The sequence below is a fragment of the Dicentrarchus labrax genome, unplaced genomic scaffold (genome assembly GCF_905237075.1).
Source record: "Dicentrarchus labrax unplaced genomic scaffold, dlabrax2021, whole genome shotgun sequence".
Classification (NCBI taxonomy): domain Eukaryota; kingdom Metazoa; phylum Chordata; class Actinopteri; family Moronidae; genus Dicentrarchus; species Dicentrarchus labrax.
In genome coordinates, this window is record NW_026136711.1 from 13,109,695 (window position 1) to 13,128,408 (window position 18,714).

At 40.1% G+C, this 18,714-nt stretch overlaps 1 protein-coding gene across 1 annotated transcript; it reads right to left on the bottom strand.

Moving 5' to 3' along the window:
* Window positions 1-1,435: 1,435 nt before the first annotated feature.
* Window positions 1,436-18,666, bottom strand: LOC127371583 (monocarboxylate transporter 2-like). Its single transcript, XM_051414462.1, has 5 exons — window positions 18,549-18,666; window positions 17,065-17,285; window positions 11,515-11,658; window positions 8,958-9,773; window positions 1,436-3,773 (listed from the first exon to the last, which is right to left on the bottom strand). Exons 2-5 carry the CDS (start codon window positions 17,279-17,281, stop codon window positions 3,481-3,483), a joined length of 1,470 nt encoding a protein of 489 aa, XP_051270422.1. The 5' UTR covers window positions 17,282-17,285; window positions 18,549-18,666; the 3' UTR covers window positions 1,436-3,480.
* Window positions 18,667-18,714: the final 48 nt, after the last annotated feature.

Genomic DNA, 18,714 nt, shown 5'->3' on the forward strand with positions numbered 1-18,714 from the left:
TCTTTGAGCCCTCTGGGAGCACATTCTTTCCTTCCCGCTTGTCTCCGACTCTTCGCTTGTGTAAGACAGATTCATCAGGTCAGCCACCTATTGTAAACAAGCGAGATCTGCTTCGCACAGATCCAAAGGTCAGCAGGAGGGCTGAAAATCAACATCCACACACCAGTCTCTTGTCCGCACTCGCTTCATTTATGTAAGTAGATGTTGATGAACACAATTGTTTGCCGTGCACAGGAAGGATGTTTTCATGAAGAGTGATACAATCACACTCCCATGTTAACAAGAAGTGACATTCTTGTTAATTGAGAGCAGTCAATTACAGTTAGTACATGGTGATACATTCTAATTGTAGTCCTCATTAAGGATGAGTAAGAAACTCAATCACAGCTTTTCTACCTGTTTATGAACTCACTTTTTTTCATTTGAAGACATGGATGCTAATGTTAATTAAATTAGATTTTGCAGCAAGGTTGGTAGACCACCTTTGAAACAAGCACACATCCCCTTGAGGTGAATAAAATCTAACCTAAAAGGGCTCCAAACACCTAAAGGAAGGAGAATGAATGTCCCTACTGTAGCAGCTCATATTGATCTCAGAGGAGAATAACATACATGTGACTTGTAATTGACAGCATAACTGCGTAACATTGCAGTAACTGTGGAATTATGAAACAATAAAGTAGAATTTTAAATATGTTATTCACAATTCTTGTTTTATTTGCGCCACAGTATTTTTCAACTACCATTTCCTAGTCACCTAACCACCTTCAAGACCCTCTGGAGACCCAGAAGTAATGTTTTTTTTTTTCACCATTGAGCATGGAGGACGATGGTCATCACGCTCTGAGTGAACACACATTGTGGGGAGGGTGGGCTGCAGAGGAAGGTCAGAAGGCCAGAGGGGAACAGGAGGTGAGAGGAAATATAATAATGATAAACAGATTTCCAGCAACAGCGCCCATCGCCTCGTCTCTGGGGTACCTTTCCACCTTGTCATGTCCAAAGACCTTGCATAATACTCGACAAAGGGACAGGAGATAGCAAAAAATGTGTGTGTATGTGTGTTTGCGCATGCATTTCTAATTTATTGGCCCACTGATTTGCTGATGTGTGTGAGGCTGCATGCAGCTCAGAGCACTAGCCTGGAACTTCCGGGCCTTGCTTCATTAGGTGCTCACGCCCTTAAGCTGCTGACATTTCAAAACTTGTTTCCCAGTCTTCTAATTGTCGTGAAAAATTGGACAAAGCCACCAAATTTGAGAGGCAGCGTGGTACATCTTGAATTGATAACATTTCTCTTGTCTGAGTGTCATTTACCTTGCTGCTTGAATGTGGAACACAAAAACTTGCTTACATCTGTCTTGGACTCAATAAGTGATGAAGGAAATGAGACTACTGTTCTTACTGTTCATACATCATCCACAACAAATAGGTCTGACTCTCAATTCTTTTTTTATTTGTATTTTTCAGACTACTTTATGCATTTATTTAACAGACATAGCTGAAGTGAGACAGGTAATGGGGAGAGAAAAAGGGGACAACATGCATGGGCCCCAGGCTGGAATCAAACCTGGGCTGCTGCGTTAAGGAGCCTTAGTACATTATAATATATATATATATATATATATATATATATATATATATATATATAAACAGAATGAAATACATGTGAATTTTATTAATGTTAACAATGTAGTGTTATCCATTGTATCAATGGTATATTGTAAACCACATATACATATAATATGTCAGAAGTTGAAATACCAGTAATCAAGAACTAAAGCTTTCATTAAATTCTCTGGAACACAGAATCCAAAAAGCTGCCATCACCTTAACATATAAACTTAAAATAACTAGATTTTGGATTATTTGTAATACACTTTCTATTTTTGTTACTCCGTCGCACTCCGACACACACATCCACTCACATGCACTAATACACAGAGCCTCAAATCAATTAACAGTGCATGCAAATCCATTCTCACCCAGATAACAAATGTCACTGCTAAATGTCAACACAGCATTACGACATTACTGTGGACCACACATCATAGCTTATAATGTGTTTTAGCATTAAAGTTCAAATTAAATAAATACTGACAAAAAGTTTTAAAAGACTATTATTTGCTGTTTTAGATTAACGAATGATCATAAGTATATCACACTTCAGAAAGAGGTTTTGTTTCTGTATTTGCCATTGACAGTATCATTTAGTATTCATTTAAAGCTGCAATAGGCAAAACCTGTGCAAAACCTCCCACCTCTTTCTCTGCTTTCTCCCAGAACACGTCAATTACAATAATCTGAAAGGTTAGTATGGAAGATTTGCCCAATGACACAAAAAAAAACCAACTACCACAGCTTTAACAGTAACTAAAAGGGTAAATAAATAAAGGATAAATCATCCTGTTACACCTGTAATACTTCCATTTCTTTGCTGGCAGCTACAGTATTTCATATGCGAAACCTATTTTTAGATTTTATAATAAGTGTTTACATTATAAGCTTTAAAATGTAAACACTGCAAGTGCAAAATATCTCTTGGTAGTCTCCTGAGACTAAGCACATTACCACAAAAACAATATTTTCATAGGCAGATTACAGTGAAATAACAGTTAAATTGAATAACAAAACAGAAAAGCAGATGTGTGCGTTCATGATCATTTGAAAAAAAATAAGTTATTTACAGCAAACATTCACTCTCAGATATTAAAGGACCAGTGTGTAGGATTTACTGGAATCTAGAAATTTGTTCTAACAATCGTGGTCCACAGACTTTGAAGATCCTCTGAGTTTTCCTCAATATGCGGTTGATATTTGGGTTTTTAAGGAATATTTCGACCACTATTGGTTGGACTGCCATGAAATTTAGTTAAAAAATCTTGTTCCCCTCAGGATGAATTGTAAGAACTCTGGTGAGTCCCTGACTTTTCATCTAGCTTCATCATCGTTTTGAGAAAATACTTGCAAAACTGACATTCCCATCAGCCATAATTAGCTAATGTTAGCATGCTAACACAGTACACTAAGATGGTAAACATGTTAGCATGCTGACATTAGCATTTAGCTTAAAGCCAGTGTTGTTGTAGTGCACAGTTGCTGAGATGACTGTTGACTAACAGATCGAGTGAATGACTGTGCAAGTGTGTTTCCATCCACCTGTTTATATGTGCATTTTCAATTTGTGCATTAAAAAACTGTTTGAGGTTTAACTGCGCCCTCTTCTTCTGCAAGGATTTAATCCCACCTGACCGGAGGATTAGCACCACCAGCTGTTTATCCTGATAAACAAACTGCTAATATTTGCATAATGGTAGTGGATGGAAAGTCCCATTAATTCTGGAAATTTGGTTAAAATCAGGGCTACAGTTGGACGGAAACATGGCTGATGGGCAAACTGCTATTTGGAATAGAATTGCATTCACACCTGCAAACACACTTACATACATGTGCCCCTGTTATGCATGCTAAATAGAGGAATCACATTTCATTTGGTGCGTTCTCTGGACATGGATCTCTCTGGGCTCCGTTCTTCTCTTTACCTTCAGGCTCAGATTGTTCCATCGCTGCCTCAGAGGTCTGTTTCATCTCCACCTGGTCCTTGTTCTCTATGTTTTTTTGGTTCTGCTCTCTGTCCTTTGCCATCTCCTCTTTTTTCAGCATGTGGTAGTTGAAGATGTTCATGACTAAAAGAAAGAGCCCGCCAGTCACGATCACTGAGCCACACATGAAGAAAAGGTACTTGTAGTGACCAAAGATGTCCACCAGCATTCCTGTTCAAAGAAGCATGCAAAGAAATTATTATATTTCAAAACCAAGGTGAGTGTCAGGTCTACCCATTTTATGCCACACTATGTCAGTAAAAACAAAACCACACTTGGAAATGTTGTACATCATGACAAGCAAAACACAGTATGTCGCCGAACAGTATCTTCATTCGACCAACAGTTTGAAGGTGAAGAGCAAAACCAAGTTCGGATTTGGCTTATATGTGTGTGTGCAAGGGAGTGAGAGTGACCATGGGCCAATTTGAGCAGAGCCATGTCGGAAATGACAGAGGGCCATTACACCCTCCTTGGCTCACCCTGCATCTCTGGGAAGGCAATTTGGACGGCCGCTACCAAAACGAATCAGAAGGGAGGCCCATTCTCAGAGCCATAAATATCAAGGCCAATTCTGCAGAAAAGTGACAAATGTAGTTTAGATCAGATTTAAGCCTCCAGAATTTCAGAGTCTTAACCGCACCCCACCCCGACCCCCCGGCCTCCAGACATGGATCGATGGGCAAGTGTCGCTATCTCTCTCAGTCTCAGCATATATGACGGCCTGTCTGTCTGTCCATCTCACTGTATTACAATCCCTCCTTTAAACTATTTTAAAGCCTTACTGAATCAATGGAAGAGTGATTCAATATGAGACTCATTTTGAGAAGGAATGTGTTCTCTTTATGGTCCTTAAAGTCACCGAAATTAACTTAACTTTCAAAAAATTCTGAGAAGGGAAGAGATATATTATTTGTTATTTGATCACCTAGTTCGGGAGTGTTTCTGACAACCTGGTTTAGTTCTAGTTCTTTAGACTCTCTGACTGGCGGGCTCCATTAAGGCGCCTTTATTGCGGAGCACATTATAGTATCTTATAAAAATCTATTAAATTGAAGGGCAATTTCCTTGGTAGGTCTCCTTAAGTACACCAATTACCATCTTTACGACAAACAATGACGGTAATGATGTTTGTGTGTGTGCATGTACTGTACTGTACTGTACACTAGGAGGGGTCACTTTGCATTTGGATGAGTTTCTCAGTGCAGGCTGTATCATCTGATTGATAGCACTCATCTGGCTTGTGTATGCCAATGACCATCACCCTCATTAAGACGGTCCTTGATTGGCTGAGCGGTAATTAAGTCCATCTGGCATGCTCACCTCTTTTTTAATGTATTCACACAGCTTAATTATGGCCCAGGTACAAGACTTCAATGACGAGAGTTTGAACTGAGCGTCATTAAACACCCAAAGCAAAAGGCTAATTACACCCACTTACCTCACTTCCTCCTAATTGGATTGACCCGGAGGTTTGGGGGAGCAGTAACAAGCAGACTAGTTAGGGGAGACACGATTGTGCCCTCTGGAGGAGATTGTTAGACGTGCAGGGAGGCACTTATTTACCCTATTAAATGAGCGCCTCAGAACAGGGTCGCACCAGACAAACTGGGGGGCCTATCAATTTTCACCTCATTAAAACTCAGGTTGGAGGCAAAGGAAAAGTTTGTCAGTGGGCCCACATGCACAGCTGATTAAGTCATGCAGCTACAGTGCTGTACGTCCGCAGTGAATCTTTCTAGGACACTAAACAGGCCTTTCTAAGTGAACTAGAAAGTTGACATATTGACTGGAACGCACGCTGAGTACTAAATAAGAGCTTTGGATATTTTGATAGTTTGTTAATCCTGAGTCATCAGAAGCACATCATTTACAATACCAGCATTATGATTGACAAAGTTGCTCTGTGTCCTGTTCAATATATGGAAACTGCATAACCCTACGCATTCCATATACTGTATATGGTGCCAATTTTGAGGGGAAACTGCGCATGTGGATAATGTCATGGCTACTACAGTTCCTCACATAGTCTAAGTAAAGTTAAGTAGAACAATGTTTGTTTGTTTGTTTTATGCTATTAAGCTGAGTCATTCTGCATAAAAAGCTGCAATGGCCAGAGTAATTATCAGCAAACAAGGACTTTTTCCAACATATTGGAGTATAATGTGATATATGCATACATACATACATACATACATACATACATACATACATACATACACACATATATATATGTCTTGATTAGTGTAACCGCAAACTTCACATTCTACAGCAGGATGCATTTGATTATGGTAGTGTGTGACAGCAGCCAAAAGGGTTATTTGGGACTGTCGAATTTCTCAATTTCTATCATTGATGTTAGAGCCCATCTTGGGAGCAATCAACCTCATTTAATTTATTATTGCAATTAGTAACTTTGGGTTTTTTTGTGGTGATTTCCAAACAGGTGAGAAGATAAAGATAGCGTGTTTAAGTGTGTTGTACAGAAGCCCTCTGTGACCAATTTGTAAGTTCAAGATTAAATTGACTAGGGCTGCAACTAACAATTATTTTTATTACAGATTAATCAGGCGATATTTTTGTTAGTTTTCCAGAGACCAAGTAGTCTTCAAATCACTTTCAAAAACCAAAGATATTCATTCATTTTACAATCATATAAAACAGAGAGCAATTACAATGGAGAACTGCTGATTATTTTTCTATTGATCAACTAATGCATTTATCAATTAACTGTTTTAGCTTTGAACTTGACCTGTCTTGACTAACGAGTGATAGTTTCCCAACTCATTGTGCCACACTTTCATTAACCAATCCAAGTGCTACTGCTCAATGACTATATTTGACATGTGAAAAATTATCATTAAGGCTGTAAAACGATCACTGCAGAGCCATACTCAGTTGGCTCCCAACTTTTAAGAATGCAATTAAAGTCCTGGTGAAATGAAACATGTCATTTTAACCCTTTGAGATTGCATCCTCAGTTGTATTGTACCCTTATTTAACAATATATGCCAGAAAATTCACAAAAACTCTATTATTACTATTTCTATATCAAAATCAGATCATGCTGTCTTCCTGTAAAACAAAATGTGACGCGTGCTTAAGTAAGCATGAACTAACCGAATTCAACCAATAATATCATCTGTCACTGCCATTAGGTCCCAGTCCTCTGCTTTTACCGAATGAAGACAATAATGTTTTATAGTGTGGGTTTTCCACAAGTGCACTAATCTTGAAAATGGCAAGAAAGCTGAAAGGGTAAACAATATCCTTCTGATTACACAGTTATTTAGACCATGAAGGTAGCTGTCCAACACTTCGATCTAAAGCCCTATCAGGGATGGAAGAATGGAGATAGAATCAGGAGGAGATAGAAGTCATCAGATGAAAAAGGGCTTTTTCTTTTATGTGATGGGCTGGCAGAAAGAGGTCAGTAATTCAGCTCGTAGGTTGATGCTGAGCAGTGAAAATAAAGTCTGATCCGTGATATACATTCCCTACAAACAACATACATGAAATGGTGCCACTTACTTAGTCTTCACCAGAGAAGTCTGTGACAGCCAATGATCTCATCAGGGTAAGGTGACCTCTGGAGCACCCGGGGAACTATCTGGGATTGTTCGGAGCTGTTTACATTACTAAAGCTCAATTAGCTATAAAAACAGAGAGTAGCTGTAGGGTTTGTGTTTTAACCATCTGTCAAGAAATACTGACTGGAAGAAATATGCTGCACATTTCACCCATCTCAGCACAATGCAGGTTCATGTGGAGCAGAGGTTTTCAAACTGTGAGGGAGAGTTGCAGTGAGGACGCAGAGGGAGAGACGTGAGGCAAAGATAGTGCGTGAGGTGAAAGATACTGGTGCATGCTACTGTTCTGAAAACAACGGGAAGTTAGTTATTGTAGTTTGGCCACAACACAGTCAGCAGTTGGAGCGGCACAAAACTAGGCAATTTAAGTACATTAAAAACATTACTGCCTGAATCTGTGACAAACATCTCTCTCTTTCTCATAGTCTGATCTCAGTTAAAGCTGAACACACAAACATATATTTTTAGATTCAGTGTGACTTTCTGAGGTAATCTCTGTATCGGATGTTCATCTCGCATATATGTATATATGTATCTCCCATAAATCGGAGAAAATGTTGCTCCTTATAACTTCCCTGAGAATCATCACAATGTCCCTTTTTGTGTATGTATTGCTAATAGTTTTCTACATTTGAAAGAAATAAAAAAGGTCTTTGGGAAAATGTCTACTTTTTGTCTCGGGCCGGCTCGAAGGGCATGTCGGTATTTGTGTTTGATTGACAGCAGCTGGCAGGCCATAGTGCCGGTGTTACACCGTACAGAACGAGAGACAAAGTAAACAAACCTGCACTGTAGCTACATGTCGTGGACAGACACCGTGTAGTTAGTGGTACTGAACAGTAAGGACCACACCAACTGGACTGAAGTGACATTTAACTAGTTAGCTGGCCTCCAAACTGATGTTAGCAGTTCACTTTTCTCTGGTGTAAGTTGTTGTTTGGCCTGTCACTTAACAAGGGCAAAATGTGCGTTAATGTTTTCTAAGTTAGATAAGAAGGAGACTTTAGCAGGAAAGCTAATGTGGGTTCTTCAGAGTCTGTGGCTCCTGTGTTGTGTGGCAGACTGCTGTCTGTCTCACTGTGACTGTCTGTTTGGCCTATGATAGTCAATGTGAAATATGCAGAATACACTCAGCTTCTTAGCTTTGTGTTCCAAATGTTTGATCATTTGTATGGAGATCAAGTCCTACATTAGACCTGTAGATACAAGCCAGAGACATGCAGGCAGCTTCTTTACAGCAGTAAATAACCGTGGCCAATTACTACTTTTTTGTGGACAACTCATGCACCCCAAAACACCCCTACTCACCCGTAATAATCCTGCTTTCTTACAGTAATGACAGCCTAGCAGGCAACTGAGCTCTGCTGCAACACAATGCTCAGCACATGACTAAGGTAGAGATAAACAGACAAAGGGAGAAAAAGAATTGCTCTTTGCTTTGTTGTTTGCAAAAGAGCTTGCTCCAAACTGGCTATTTATTTCAGCTGTAACAATGGAGTTTTTTTCAACTGCGTGTTTGTATATGTGTACATTATTCACTTCCTCTTGGCCCTTCAGTTGCAGAAAGAAGCAGCCTAAGGCGATCTTTAAAGTGAGCTGAAAGTAAATACTTGTGCCTGTGTCTGGCGTCTTAGATTCAACAATCCATATAAACAAAGTGTTTATGAACAAAAAGTGTTTTGCTGAGAGGTCTTGTTTTTCAGGGAGTCACACTGATTCTGTCAGGTCTGTAAACGGATAGTTAATGATCTGTGTGCACAATTACCTGCAGCAGGTGGTCCCAGTAGCATGGGGAAGCACTCGATGATGGTGACCAGTCCAACTGCACTGGGGAAGCGTTGACTTCCCATCAGGTCCATCAGACATTCAAATATCAGCGCAAAAACCATGCCGAAACCCACGCCAAAAAACACTGCGTAGACCACCATGTAGGCGTAGCTTGTTATCAGCGGGCACAGTAAGTGGCACGTGCCGTTGAAAATCATGGCAAAGCTGAAGAAGTACTGGATTCTTGGCCTGATCCACTTGCTGTTGGCTATCAGGCCTGTGCCAGGCCGGACAAACATGTCCACAAAGCCCATAATAGAGAGTAAATAGGCTGCGGAGTACTCCTCTACGCCTTGGCTAACAGCATAGGCTGACAGGAACACAATGGGAGCATAGGCACCGAAGATGAACATTATGTTCCCAATGAGGTAAATGACAAAGCCTCTATCCTTGAAGAAGGTCATATCCAAGAAACTCCCTGCATTCTTCATACAGCGTCCGTTTCGCTTAGTGCTGCAGCCATTTGGCAGTTCCTTCACTTCATTCTGTGGGGCACTACAGGATGGCTTACAAGATACAATAACAGGTCTCATCAGGGCCCCGGCAACACAGCAATTGAGCATCAGACCCCCGAGGATTAGGAGACTTCCTCTCCAGCCAAACTTGACCAGTAAATATTGGTTGACAGGGGCCAGGAAACATAGAAACACAGGACTCCCAGCCATGGCTAGTCCGTTGGCTAACGGACGCCTGGCAAGGAAATACTTGCTGATGATGGTGAGAGAGGCATTGAGGTTTAAGGAGAGTCCACAGCCTGTATGAAGAAAGAAAACAACACTCAAAATCATGACTCAAAATCACACTTCAAAAATCCTGAGTAAGAAAACCTTGATCCTAAACTCCAAAGGGTACTCACTAAATTAAATCAAGACTGATTCTGCCTGGTGCTCATTAAGTTTCCATCTCATTTCACTTTTGCTGGCTAAAATCTCATTACAGAATGCTGGAATTATTTCAGAAATAATTTCTCCATTTAAGTAGAAATAAATTAGAGAGCTTTGGTAATACATTCGCTCTCTTGCCTTTATACCTAAAATAACCTTATTTTCCATGAAGATGCAACAGGTAGATACTGAGGGTGCTTTACTTCTCCTTCTCAATGTCATCTTTGGTTCCACAATAAAGCTGAAGGAAAAAAAAGATTTTCTTTTTTTGTGAATATCTCAAAGTGGATGCAAACAGAGGGTTACCATATGAAGATATATAGAAAAGAGTCTTGGCAAAGGGGAATAGTATACAGTAGGGATAATATAATATTTCAGATTTCTCAACATCTGGGGAAATCTTTGGTTATCTAAACATTAAGCATCACAAAGTAGCATCTTATTGTGTATTTGGCAAAGAAGGGATGAAGGCAATACAAAAAACAGTGAAATGTTAAAGTAAAATGATGTTTAGCTTTAGATACATTAAAAAGTATGCTAAATTCTGACTGAATTTGACATTTGGTTTAATATATTTCTGTTAAAGGAATACTCCACTGTTGTTCAACAGTGTGTCTTTAGTCGAAAGGGTGATTATGGATGCATGGTCTAAAGTCCATCAACACTCTCTGTATTGCAAGGCACCCAACCAGAGCACACCTGATTGTCCACAAGTCAATGTAGACATGCAGACATTAAAAACTACAGAAACTGGATTGTTTGTCACTAAAAAAGATGCAGTGGGACAACAAAGAAAGACAATCAGTTAAATTTGAAATCTTGGCTAGGATAAATACAAGAATACGTCCTTAATAAAAGAATCTCACTGACTCTGAGGTTTTTCAACTTCATGGTTATCTTTTCGGGTCTGTGTGTGTGAGCATATATCTGCCTGTCTGGTAGGTGAAACTGCCCAATGCCTATGTGTCAGTGTGCCAGGGCACAGGGGAGAGGAGCAGGGTGCATACATGCCCCCGGGCACCACACATGGCCCAGCCACTTGCTGGGCCTATTAATCCTTCACAGCAGTCCTTGGCAGGGTAATGAGCCTCGCAGGGTGGCATGGAGCCCCCATGTGACGACCATGATGGGAGCCTACGGGAGAGTACAGAGGGCCACGGCAGACCACGCTCTCTGGGATCAGGGACAGTTCTGTCTTAATTACTGTCCTGGTTCCCCTGGTGCTCAAACTGCACCCCAGGAGCTGGGGCAGATGTCCTGTGCCCCAACAAACAGCATGGCAACCCAAGGGAACCAGGTCTGGCAACCCAAAGATTCTGAAGGGATGTGAAAAGATTCAGACTTTCTCTATCTCAGAGGGGGCTTAACCAGGGGCTTATGGGAATGGTAAGCAAAGAGGTAAACAAATGTGGGATCCATGTCATGAAATGAGTTGGATTATTCAGCTGACTGCAAACACTTTGTCTTAGTTTGGGGTTGTGATCAACTAATTGTGTAATGATTCCCCGGGCTGGTATGCAAGAAGTAAAATCTATCAACCTGGCTAAAGCTTTCCAGACAGCAGTGTATATATATTGAAATATATTTTTTAAAAATATCCAAGTTCTGTACCTCCAATGATGCCAATGCATAAGTAGAGGTAAATGATGGAGGTCCCAAAAGAAGCGGTTACCATAGAGACCCCGCACATCAGTCCACCCAGCATGACCACTGGCCGGCTTCCAAAACGTTTGACCAACACACTGCTCACTGGTCCTGCAAAGAGAAGGAGAAAGAGAGAGGGGTTCAGAGTTATCATATGTTACATCTCAATATAAACAGTTGGTAGTAAGTTAGTAATAAACGTACCTACTGCTAGTGATCAAGGGGTTCACACAACAGCACCAGTTCTAAACCAAGGGCAAAGCGACATCACAGTGCGTGATCGAACACCACCACACTTTTGTGTCCACTGCAAAGCAACGTGGCGACTCATTATCCTCTCCCCTGATAATGTCAAATACTGCACTCAGTGATCAATCAGCAATTAAACAGCCTTTTATATGCTGTCACTCTTCCCTTCATTCATAACCTTGCCTGAAAGAGTGACATTGCACCACTAGTCCTTCTGCAGCACGCCATAATGAAAACTTCTTTCTTCTCCTTGCTATAAAGACCAATCGTTTGAATATATATTTATTTTACCCAATTCATATAGAAAAATGGGGAGAGCATCAATCAAACTAATATACGGGCTGCCATCATTATTGAAACATGCCGCACCTTTTCAAGTCAGTGGTGGGAAGGGCCTCTGTGTGGATAGTGATAATTGAAAACAGCCCAGTGAGCAGTAAGAGGATTACATGTTTGGCAAACACCTACTGTCTTCAAGAGCATGTTTACCATGGATGATGATTCATTTCTCAGTGCATGAAAAAAAAATACTAAGAGGGAAAGAATGTTGTCTTAAACTGAATCTGTGTGAACTAAATTTTGTTCTGAATTCCTGCAAAACTGTGTATATTTACGATTTATTCGACTGATTTACGATTACAACCAGCCATGAAGGATTTGCATGACCGCATTCTTTATATCCTTCTCCTAATTTAATGTTCTTACTGTCTTCATATGTGGATTGTACTGTACTGATGCCTTGACTTTTTTTTTTCATAACCTATAGTTATGGAATCTGTACATATTTTTCTACAAAACCTTGTAAAAAAAACATTACTGCAGCACTTATCAAGCCAGCAGGCAGCAGTTTGTCCAACGAAATCAGGAACACGGGCCAACTAACAAAAACATTTTAGTGCATCATTTCTTACTGTTTCTTAGAATTAACTTCAAAATGCTATTGCTTGTCCAGAAATCTCTGAACGGTTGTAGGTCCAAGATCAGTACGAACCTTGCAGATCCCTCAGCTCGGCTGGTTCTGGGTTACTGGTTGTTCCCAGAGTCAGAACTACACATGGTGAATCTGCCTTTACAGTAACTTCTGTGCTGCTTAAATGTGGAAAAAACTGCCAGAAGAGTTAAGGCCTGAGACAAAGTTCACTACTTTAAAATTCAAAAGAAAGACCTAAAAGTTTAACGTTGCATTTACTGTAATTTTCCTAAATCAAATTTATTTGTTAGTTTGTTTTATTGTTTTAATTCTGTGGGATTTTCATTGTTAGTTTTAGTGTTTTTTATTGTGTGCCCTCCTTGCTTGTTTTGTTTTTATTATTATTATTATTATTGTTTTTGTGCTCCTGCCTCTTAGCACTAGCCTTCGGGTAGAAAATGTGCTGTATAAATAGATTTGCCTCGCCTTGCCACACACACATTTTTGACCATTAACAACATAACATCTTAAATGTGTTTCCCATACTTTGCTTCCCCGTCAGGCCTCTGTATATCTTTCAGCTACTGCAGTGCATTGCTATTAAGTCTGTTAGCATGTCATGCTGCCATAGGCTAATTCTGATGTCATTTCTTCCACAAACCAATACGGTAATTTCAAGATCCAGGCCTACAAATAATGATTATTTTCATTAATAATTAATTAATTATCAGGAATTAGAAGAAGAAAAACAGTAAAACCTCACAATTTAAGAGCTGGAACCAGAAGATGTTTGCTGTTTTGTCCGAAAACCTACTTGTACAGTATAGAGAGGTTTGAGGAGAATAAAGGAGCACATAAACTATCCCTTTAATAATACACTAAAAAACACATATTTATGCTTATATGCATATACACATATACAGTACATGTGTACAAAATGAGTAAAACACAACTGAGTCAAAATGAAGTTCTTTCCTTTTTTATCATGCTGAGCTGTACAGAACTGTCCTCAACAACTGTATCTGCTGCACCACTGTAACTACACTATATGAAATAAAAATATCCATCCTGCTGTTTATACAGTTAACCAGGTGCCTGCGGGGGTCAAAGATAGATCATCTTTCTCTCTGTAGCTGTGTCACAATAGGGCATCTCCCGCACCACCACCATTTCTACTTCCATTATAACTTTATCATTCGGACTTCTTGAGTCAGAGGTTCTCTGAAAAGGCTGTCACGTCTCTCCCATGGGGACCTGGTGTCAGACCCCAGTGTGCTGAACCTTCCTCTGATATATTCCCCCTGTCTCTCTCCTCCACTGGGTGACATTGCTGAAGCCTTGCCAAGGACAATATGATAAAGCCCTGTGCCTGAGCCACAGTGGAGGGGAATATTTCACCAGTTAGGCCTCTCTCAGTTGAGTGCAGGTGAGTCACATAGAGTGTTGTCCTGTAACCTTGAAAGCAGCTACTGATGTATTCACATAAAGCCTCCACAAGACTTTTATTTTGTCATATTTTGTGTTTTCTAATGAGTTTTCCAAAGAACTCTAAATACCTATATTTTGGAACGAGACCAAACACACATTGTGGAAAAGTCATGTCAGGTTTCTCAGATTGTTTGGCCTGTTGTGGAAGCGGGGATGTAGAATGTATATCCTGTGTGACATATGCCCAGGTGCAATAGTCTTGTTGGGGCCACACATGCAGATATAAATATAATATAAAATATGCAAGGTGAGTGGTAGAAACACATCATTCCCATTACTAAGTTATCTACCACGACTGTGTGCCTGCACATATTTTATTGGCCCTTGGCAGATGACATTGCATTGAGCTCCAGCGAAAGTTGAGCCAGATACAATTTTTCCTCCACAGAGACCTTTGGGTTGGCCTATTCAAATGAATGAGGGGGCTGTGTTTCTTCTGGGAGTCTGTTTGAACACAGCCTTAAGGGGTCGCAAGATTTATCTGGTCACAGTACTATTTATTTAATAGGTTATTATAGGACCAATGTGTAGGATTTAGTGGCAATCTAACAGTGTAGTTACAGATTACAACGCCCTTGCCTCACCCTCCCGTTTCAAGCATGCAGGAGAAATGATGGTGGCTGCAAAACTTAAAAAACATAAATGGCCCTATCTAGAGCCAGTGTTTGGTTTGTAACTTCAGCAATACTGTAGATACATGGCGGTTCAACACTGCGGACTCCATCCCTTGATAGATAAAAAGAGCTCATTTAAAGATAACACTAATGAAAACATAGCTATATATATTATATTCCATATCTGCCAATAAATCTCCTAAATGTTACACACTTGACAGTATACAGAAAAAAAACTTGTCTCCTATACAAAATAATGTTTTTGTATTTTTCAGGTATTTTTCCAGACCTTTCTCAAATCTTAACTTTTCACTTTTCAAAACAGTTTCTTTAATAAGAAACTATCATCATCATAAACAGCTGTTTCTTTAGGCTCTTAGATGCTTTTAAACAAATTACTGAGATACGTTCTGTTCAGTATGAACCTGAAAAAGTGAAATTACTCATAAATAAACAGTGTCAGTGTGCATAGTTTAATTTAAGTCAGGTGAGTAATACAAGCTAACATCACTCCTCTTATTAGGCAGCCTAACACTATTTCAGTGGGTGCAGTAACTCATGTGAACTAAATTGTTCAATTATCTATCTGGAGTATACAGCACAACAGTGGTTTCTTTGTAGAGAAGAGAGATGTTTTTTTCATTTGCTATGTGCGCTTCCGTAGTCAGCTGGCCATTAGCTGTAGTCTCTGTGGTGTGTTCAGGTGTGACTTTTAACGGGAGATGTGAGGCGATGAGTCTGATCAGCGGACCATTATCAGTGCTAGTTCTTGAGATGAACTTGGTGTGTCAAAGCCCTACGGGAATACAATACAATCCAAAAAGAGAGACAAGACCAAGAGAATAAAACAGTTCAGTATGGTTAGGCTGAAGGCTATTGTATGCAGGCCAATACAAATGTGCTATCTAGTCATGTAAAGAGTATTGATTAAGAGGTGCTGACTACAGAACCTGTGATAACCTGAAGCCATGTGACCTCAGATAACAATGAATACCATACAGCTCTGCTGCAACTCTAGATTTAAAGTTAGTGGTTTATTGATACAGTATATCTGTATTTATCATCACGGATATACGAGCGTATATGGGGGTTGATAAGTAACAAGAAACTACAGTACAGAAATGCCAAAGATATATGTTTGAGGTAGTTTGGTAACAGTAGCACCATTACATAGTTTGTCCTCCAGAGAGAACTGTTTTCAATTGTAAAATGTCCTGCTCGTTAAAGCAACTTGCACATATGTCGTCTACATACAAATTATTTATGTTGATTCTTGATTTTTTTCTTTTTCACTTCCCATGACATTAAAACGCGACTATATAACGATATGCTCAACGATGTTTACAGGAATGTGTACCATGTCACTCAGCATGCAGATACACAAAACAAAGATTCGCTCATAAAAAACAGCTACACGTCTAAAACTCCACAGGGAACCTTCAGGTTCTGCTGAACATACAAGAGCTTCATTGGTAAGGAAAGTGCGAACTAAAGTGCATCTAAACCTGACCCTGATCTAATCTGCATATATCCGGATACAAGACACTGGGTCTGGATATAGGTCTGAAATAAAAAACATGCATCTATATTACTGACATCCTGGAAGGAGTTTTATGGAGTGTCAAGGGAGAGGGCTCCACTTTAAATATAAATTGTAAAGGTTGTTGTCATATGACCCAAGTTTTTTTCTATAAAATTGCTATTTCCACAGTCAGTCTTTTTTTTATTGCCTTTAATTGATAGTGATAGCTGAGGAGTGACAGGAAAGGGAGAAGAGAGAGGAGACAACATGCAGCAAAGGGCCACAGGTCGGAGTTGAACCCATGGCCGCTGCAGCAAGGACTCAGCCTTTGGTACATGGGGCTGCCAGCTCCACCAGGTGAGCCAGGCACAGTACCGATGCTCACTGTAATCACCACCATAAAAAAGACAGACAACAGAAGCTTCTCCTGCACTACAACCGGGAAGCATTAAAGACCTGCTTATCAAAGAGACACACAAAGCAATATGCATACTGAGACCATCCCCTTTCAACAACAAATTTAATAAGCAAGCTATTGAAAGACACACGTTTCTAGTTAAATATATTACCAAGCAGAACAAAGGCAACTTAAAGGTAAGCTTATCTTCCTCTCAAAGTATAAAGAAGTGATTTGTGAAAGACCAGTGCTAATTTGTTCACAGGGATACTGATAATAGTCTTTCTTTTTCCATTAGGGTAGACCAATTCAACAAATACTGACTTAATCAACTCACCGCCTGCATACATGGCAGCTAGCATGATGGAGGAAATCAATGCTATTTCACTGAAACTGGACCCCAAGTCCTCTTGGATCTCTTTGAAGAAAATAGACAGGACTTTGGGCGTGGCGTAAGCGAATCCAATGGAAATGTGGGCCCCAAACACCACCATCCAGCCCCAACCACCATCCAGGGGTTTGTGGTCCAACTCATCAGCTGGAGCAGGGGACATGTTCCTGTTCAAAGAGTGGAAAACATACATGACATTGTGTTACCAAAATATATGTTGTGACCTAAAACTGAGACAATTAAGTACATATTAAAATTGCATAAATTATATCAAGCAGAAGTGAGTTTTGCTTTAACTGTAATGAGCTTAAAGTGAGCTTAAAGGAGCCGTGTGCAGGATTTAGTGGCAACTCCCTCACTTCACCCTCCCCTTCCAAGCTCAAAGGAGAAACTACAGTGGCCATGAAACACACAGAAAATCAGAACCGCCTTATCTAAAGCTACTGTTTGGTTTGTTCATTCTGGGATACTGTAGAAACATGGCGGTTCAACATGGCCGACTGCGGCATCTGTAGATAAAATTAGCTCATCTTTCATTTTCAGGTGATTATACACTAACATGCCTGTAAATATTATTTTCCATCTCAGCCAATAGATCCTCCTAAATGTTACTGCCCCTTTAATGTCAACAAATTCAGCAAATTTCAAAATAAAACAATATATATTTAAATAGTATTTTAATAAATGGACTAACACCAGCACTACATGGCAGCTAAATCAAAGGTGCGCTGTTTTCTGAAGCTGTGAAAAGGTTTGTTTACAAAAGTCATGTTAGTAAACACAATAATAGGATTGACTGACCTCTGCAATCAGTTCCTGATAATTAGCACACAATGCTGATTTATCATCATTACATCAGGCTCTTCGGTTACATAGCGACTGAATATGAATATGAATATACATACATGGCCATAATCATTACTCACTGGGCCTTTCATTAATGGAGTTAGTGTTGTTTAGACATCACGTGACAGCGTGCCTAATTACTGAGGGACAGCGTTGACAAAAGTGTAACATATGTCTTATTAAAGCAGTATAAGCAAGAGAAGTTTCGCCTGTATTTGTTGAGTGTTCGGCCGGGCAGACAGCATCTGTTATGTGCCTCCATTCACGGTTAAACTACAAATAACTCCCAACAAGAGCCGCTTCGAGTGTGTGACTGAATCCTAAACGCAGCTTTTTCTCTTAAATTAGTGAGCAAGTGAACCGCTTTCACAGCAGAGGAGTTCAGCGGTGTCAGATAAACAGTTTGAATGAAAGAAAGTAAGGAAGAGAGAAAGAAAGAAAGAGAGACAGGAGATTGGGGGGGGGGATCAGCCACACGTGGACTACGATCGATATCTGAACTGCGGTGTTAAACCCGCAACTTTCAAAGCATTACAGACGGATAAGCTCATAGATATATTCAAGAAAGCCGGAGTAACCCTTACCTTTGTTAGCAGCCCGCTTGTCTCTACAAACCCAGAGACTAAAGTTTCAGCCTGCTGCTTTATTTGACGTGTGGTCACGTGTCACCCCAGTGGCCTGGGGGTTTCCTCGCCGTTTTGACGAGTTACAGGATCATTAGTATGAGAGAGCAATGTCTCTGTCTGCATG

Coding starts and splice junctions, on each gene's coding strand:
- LOC127371583 (XM_051414462.1), bottom strand. CDS start 17,281: ATGTCCCCTGCTCCAGCTGATGAGTTGGACCACAAACCCCTGGATGGT. Junction 11,659..17,064: donor AGCTGCCATGTATGCAGGCG/GTGAGTTGATTA, acceptor TTCTCTTTGCAG/GACCAGTGAGCAGTGTGTTG. Junction 3,774..8,957: donor ACTGGGACCACCTGCTGCAG/GTAATTGTGCAC, acceptor TTCTTTGAACAG/GAATGCTGGTGGACATCTTT.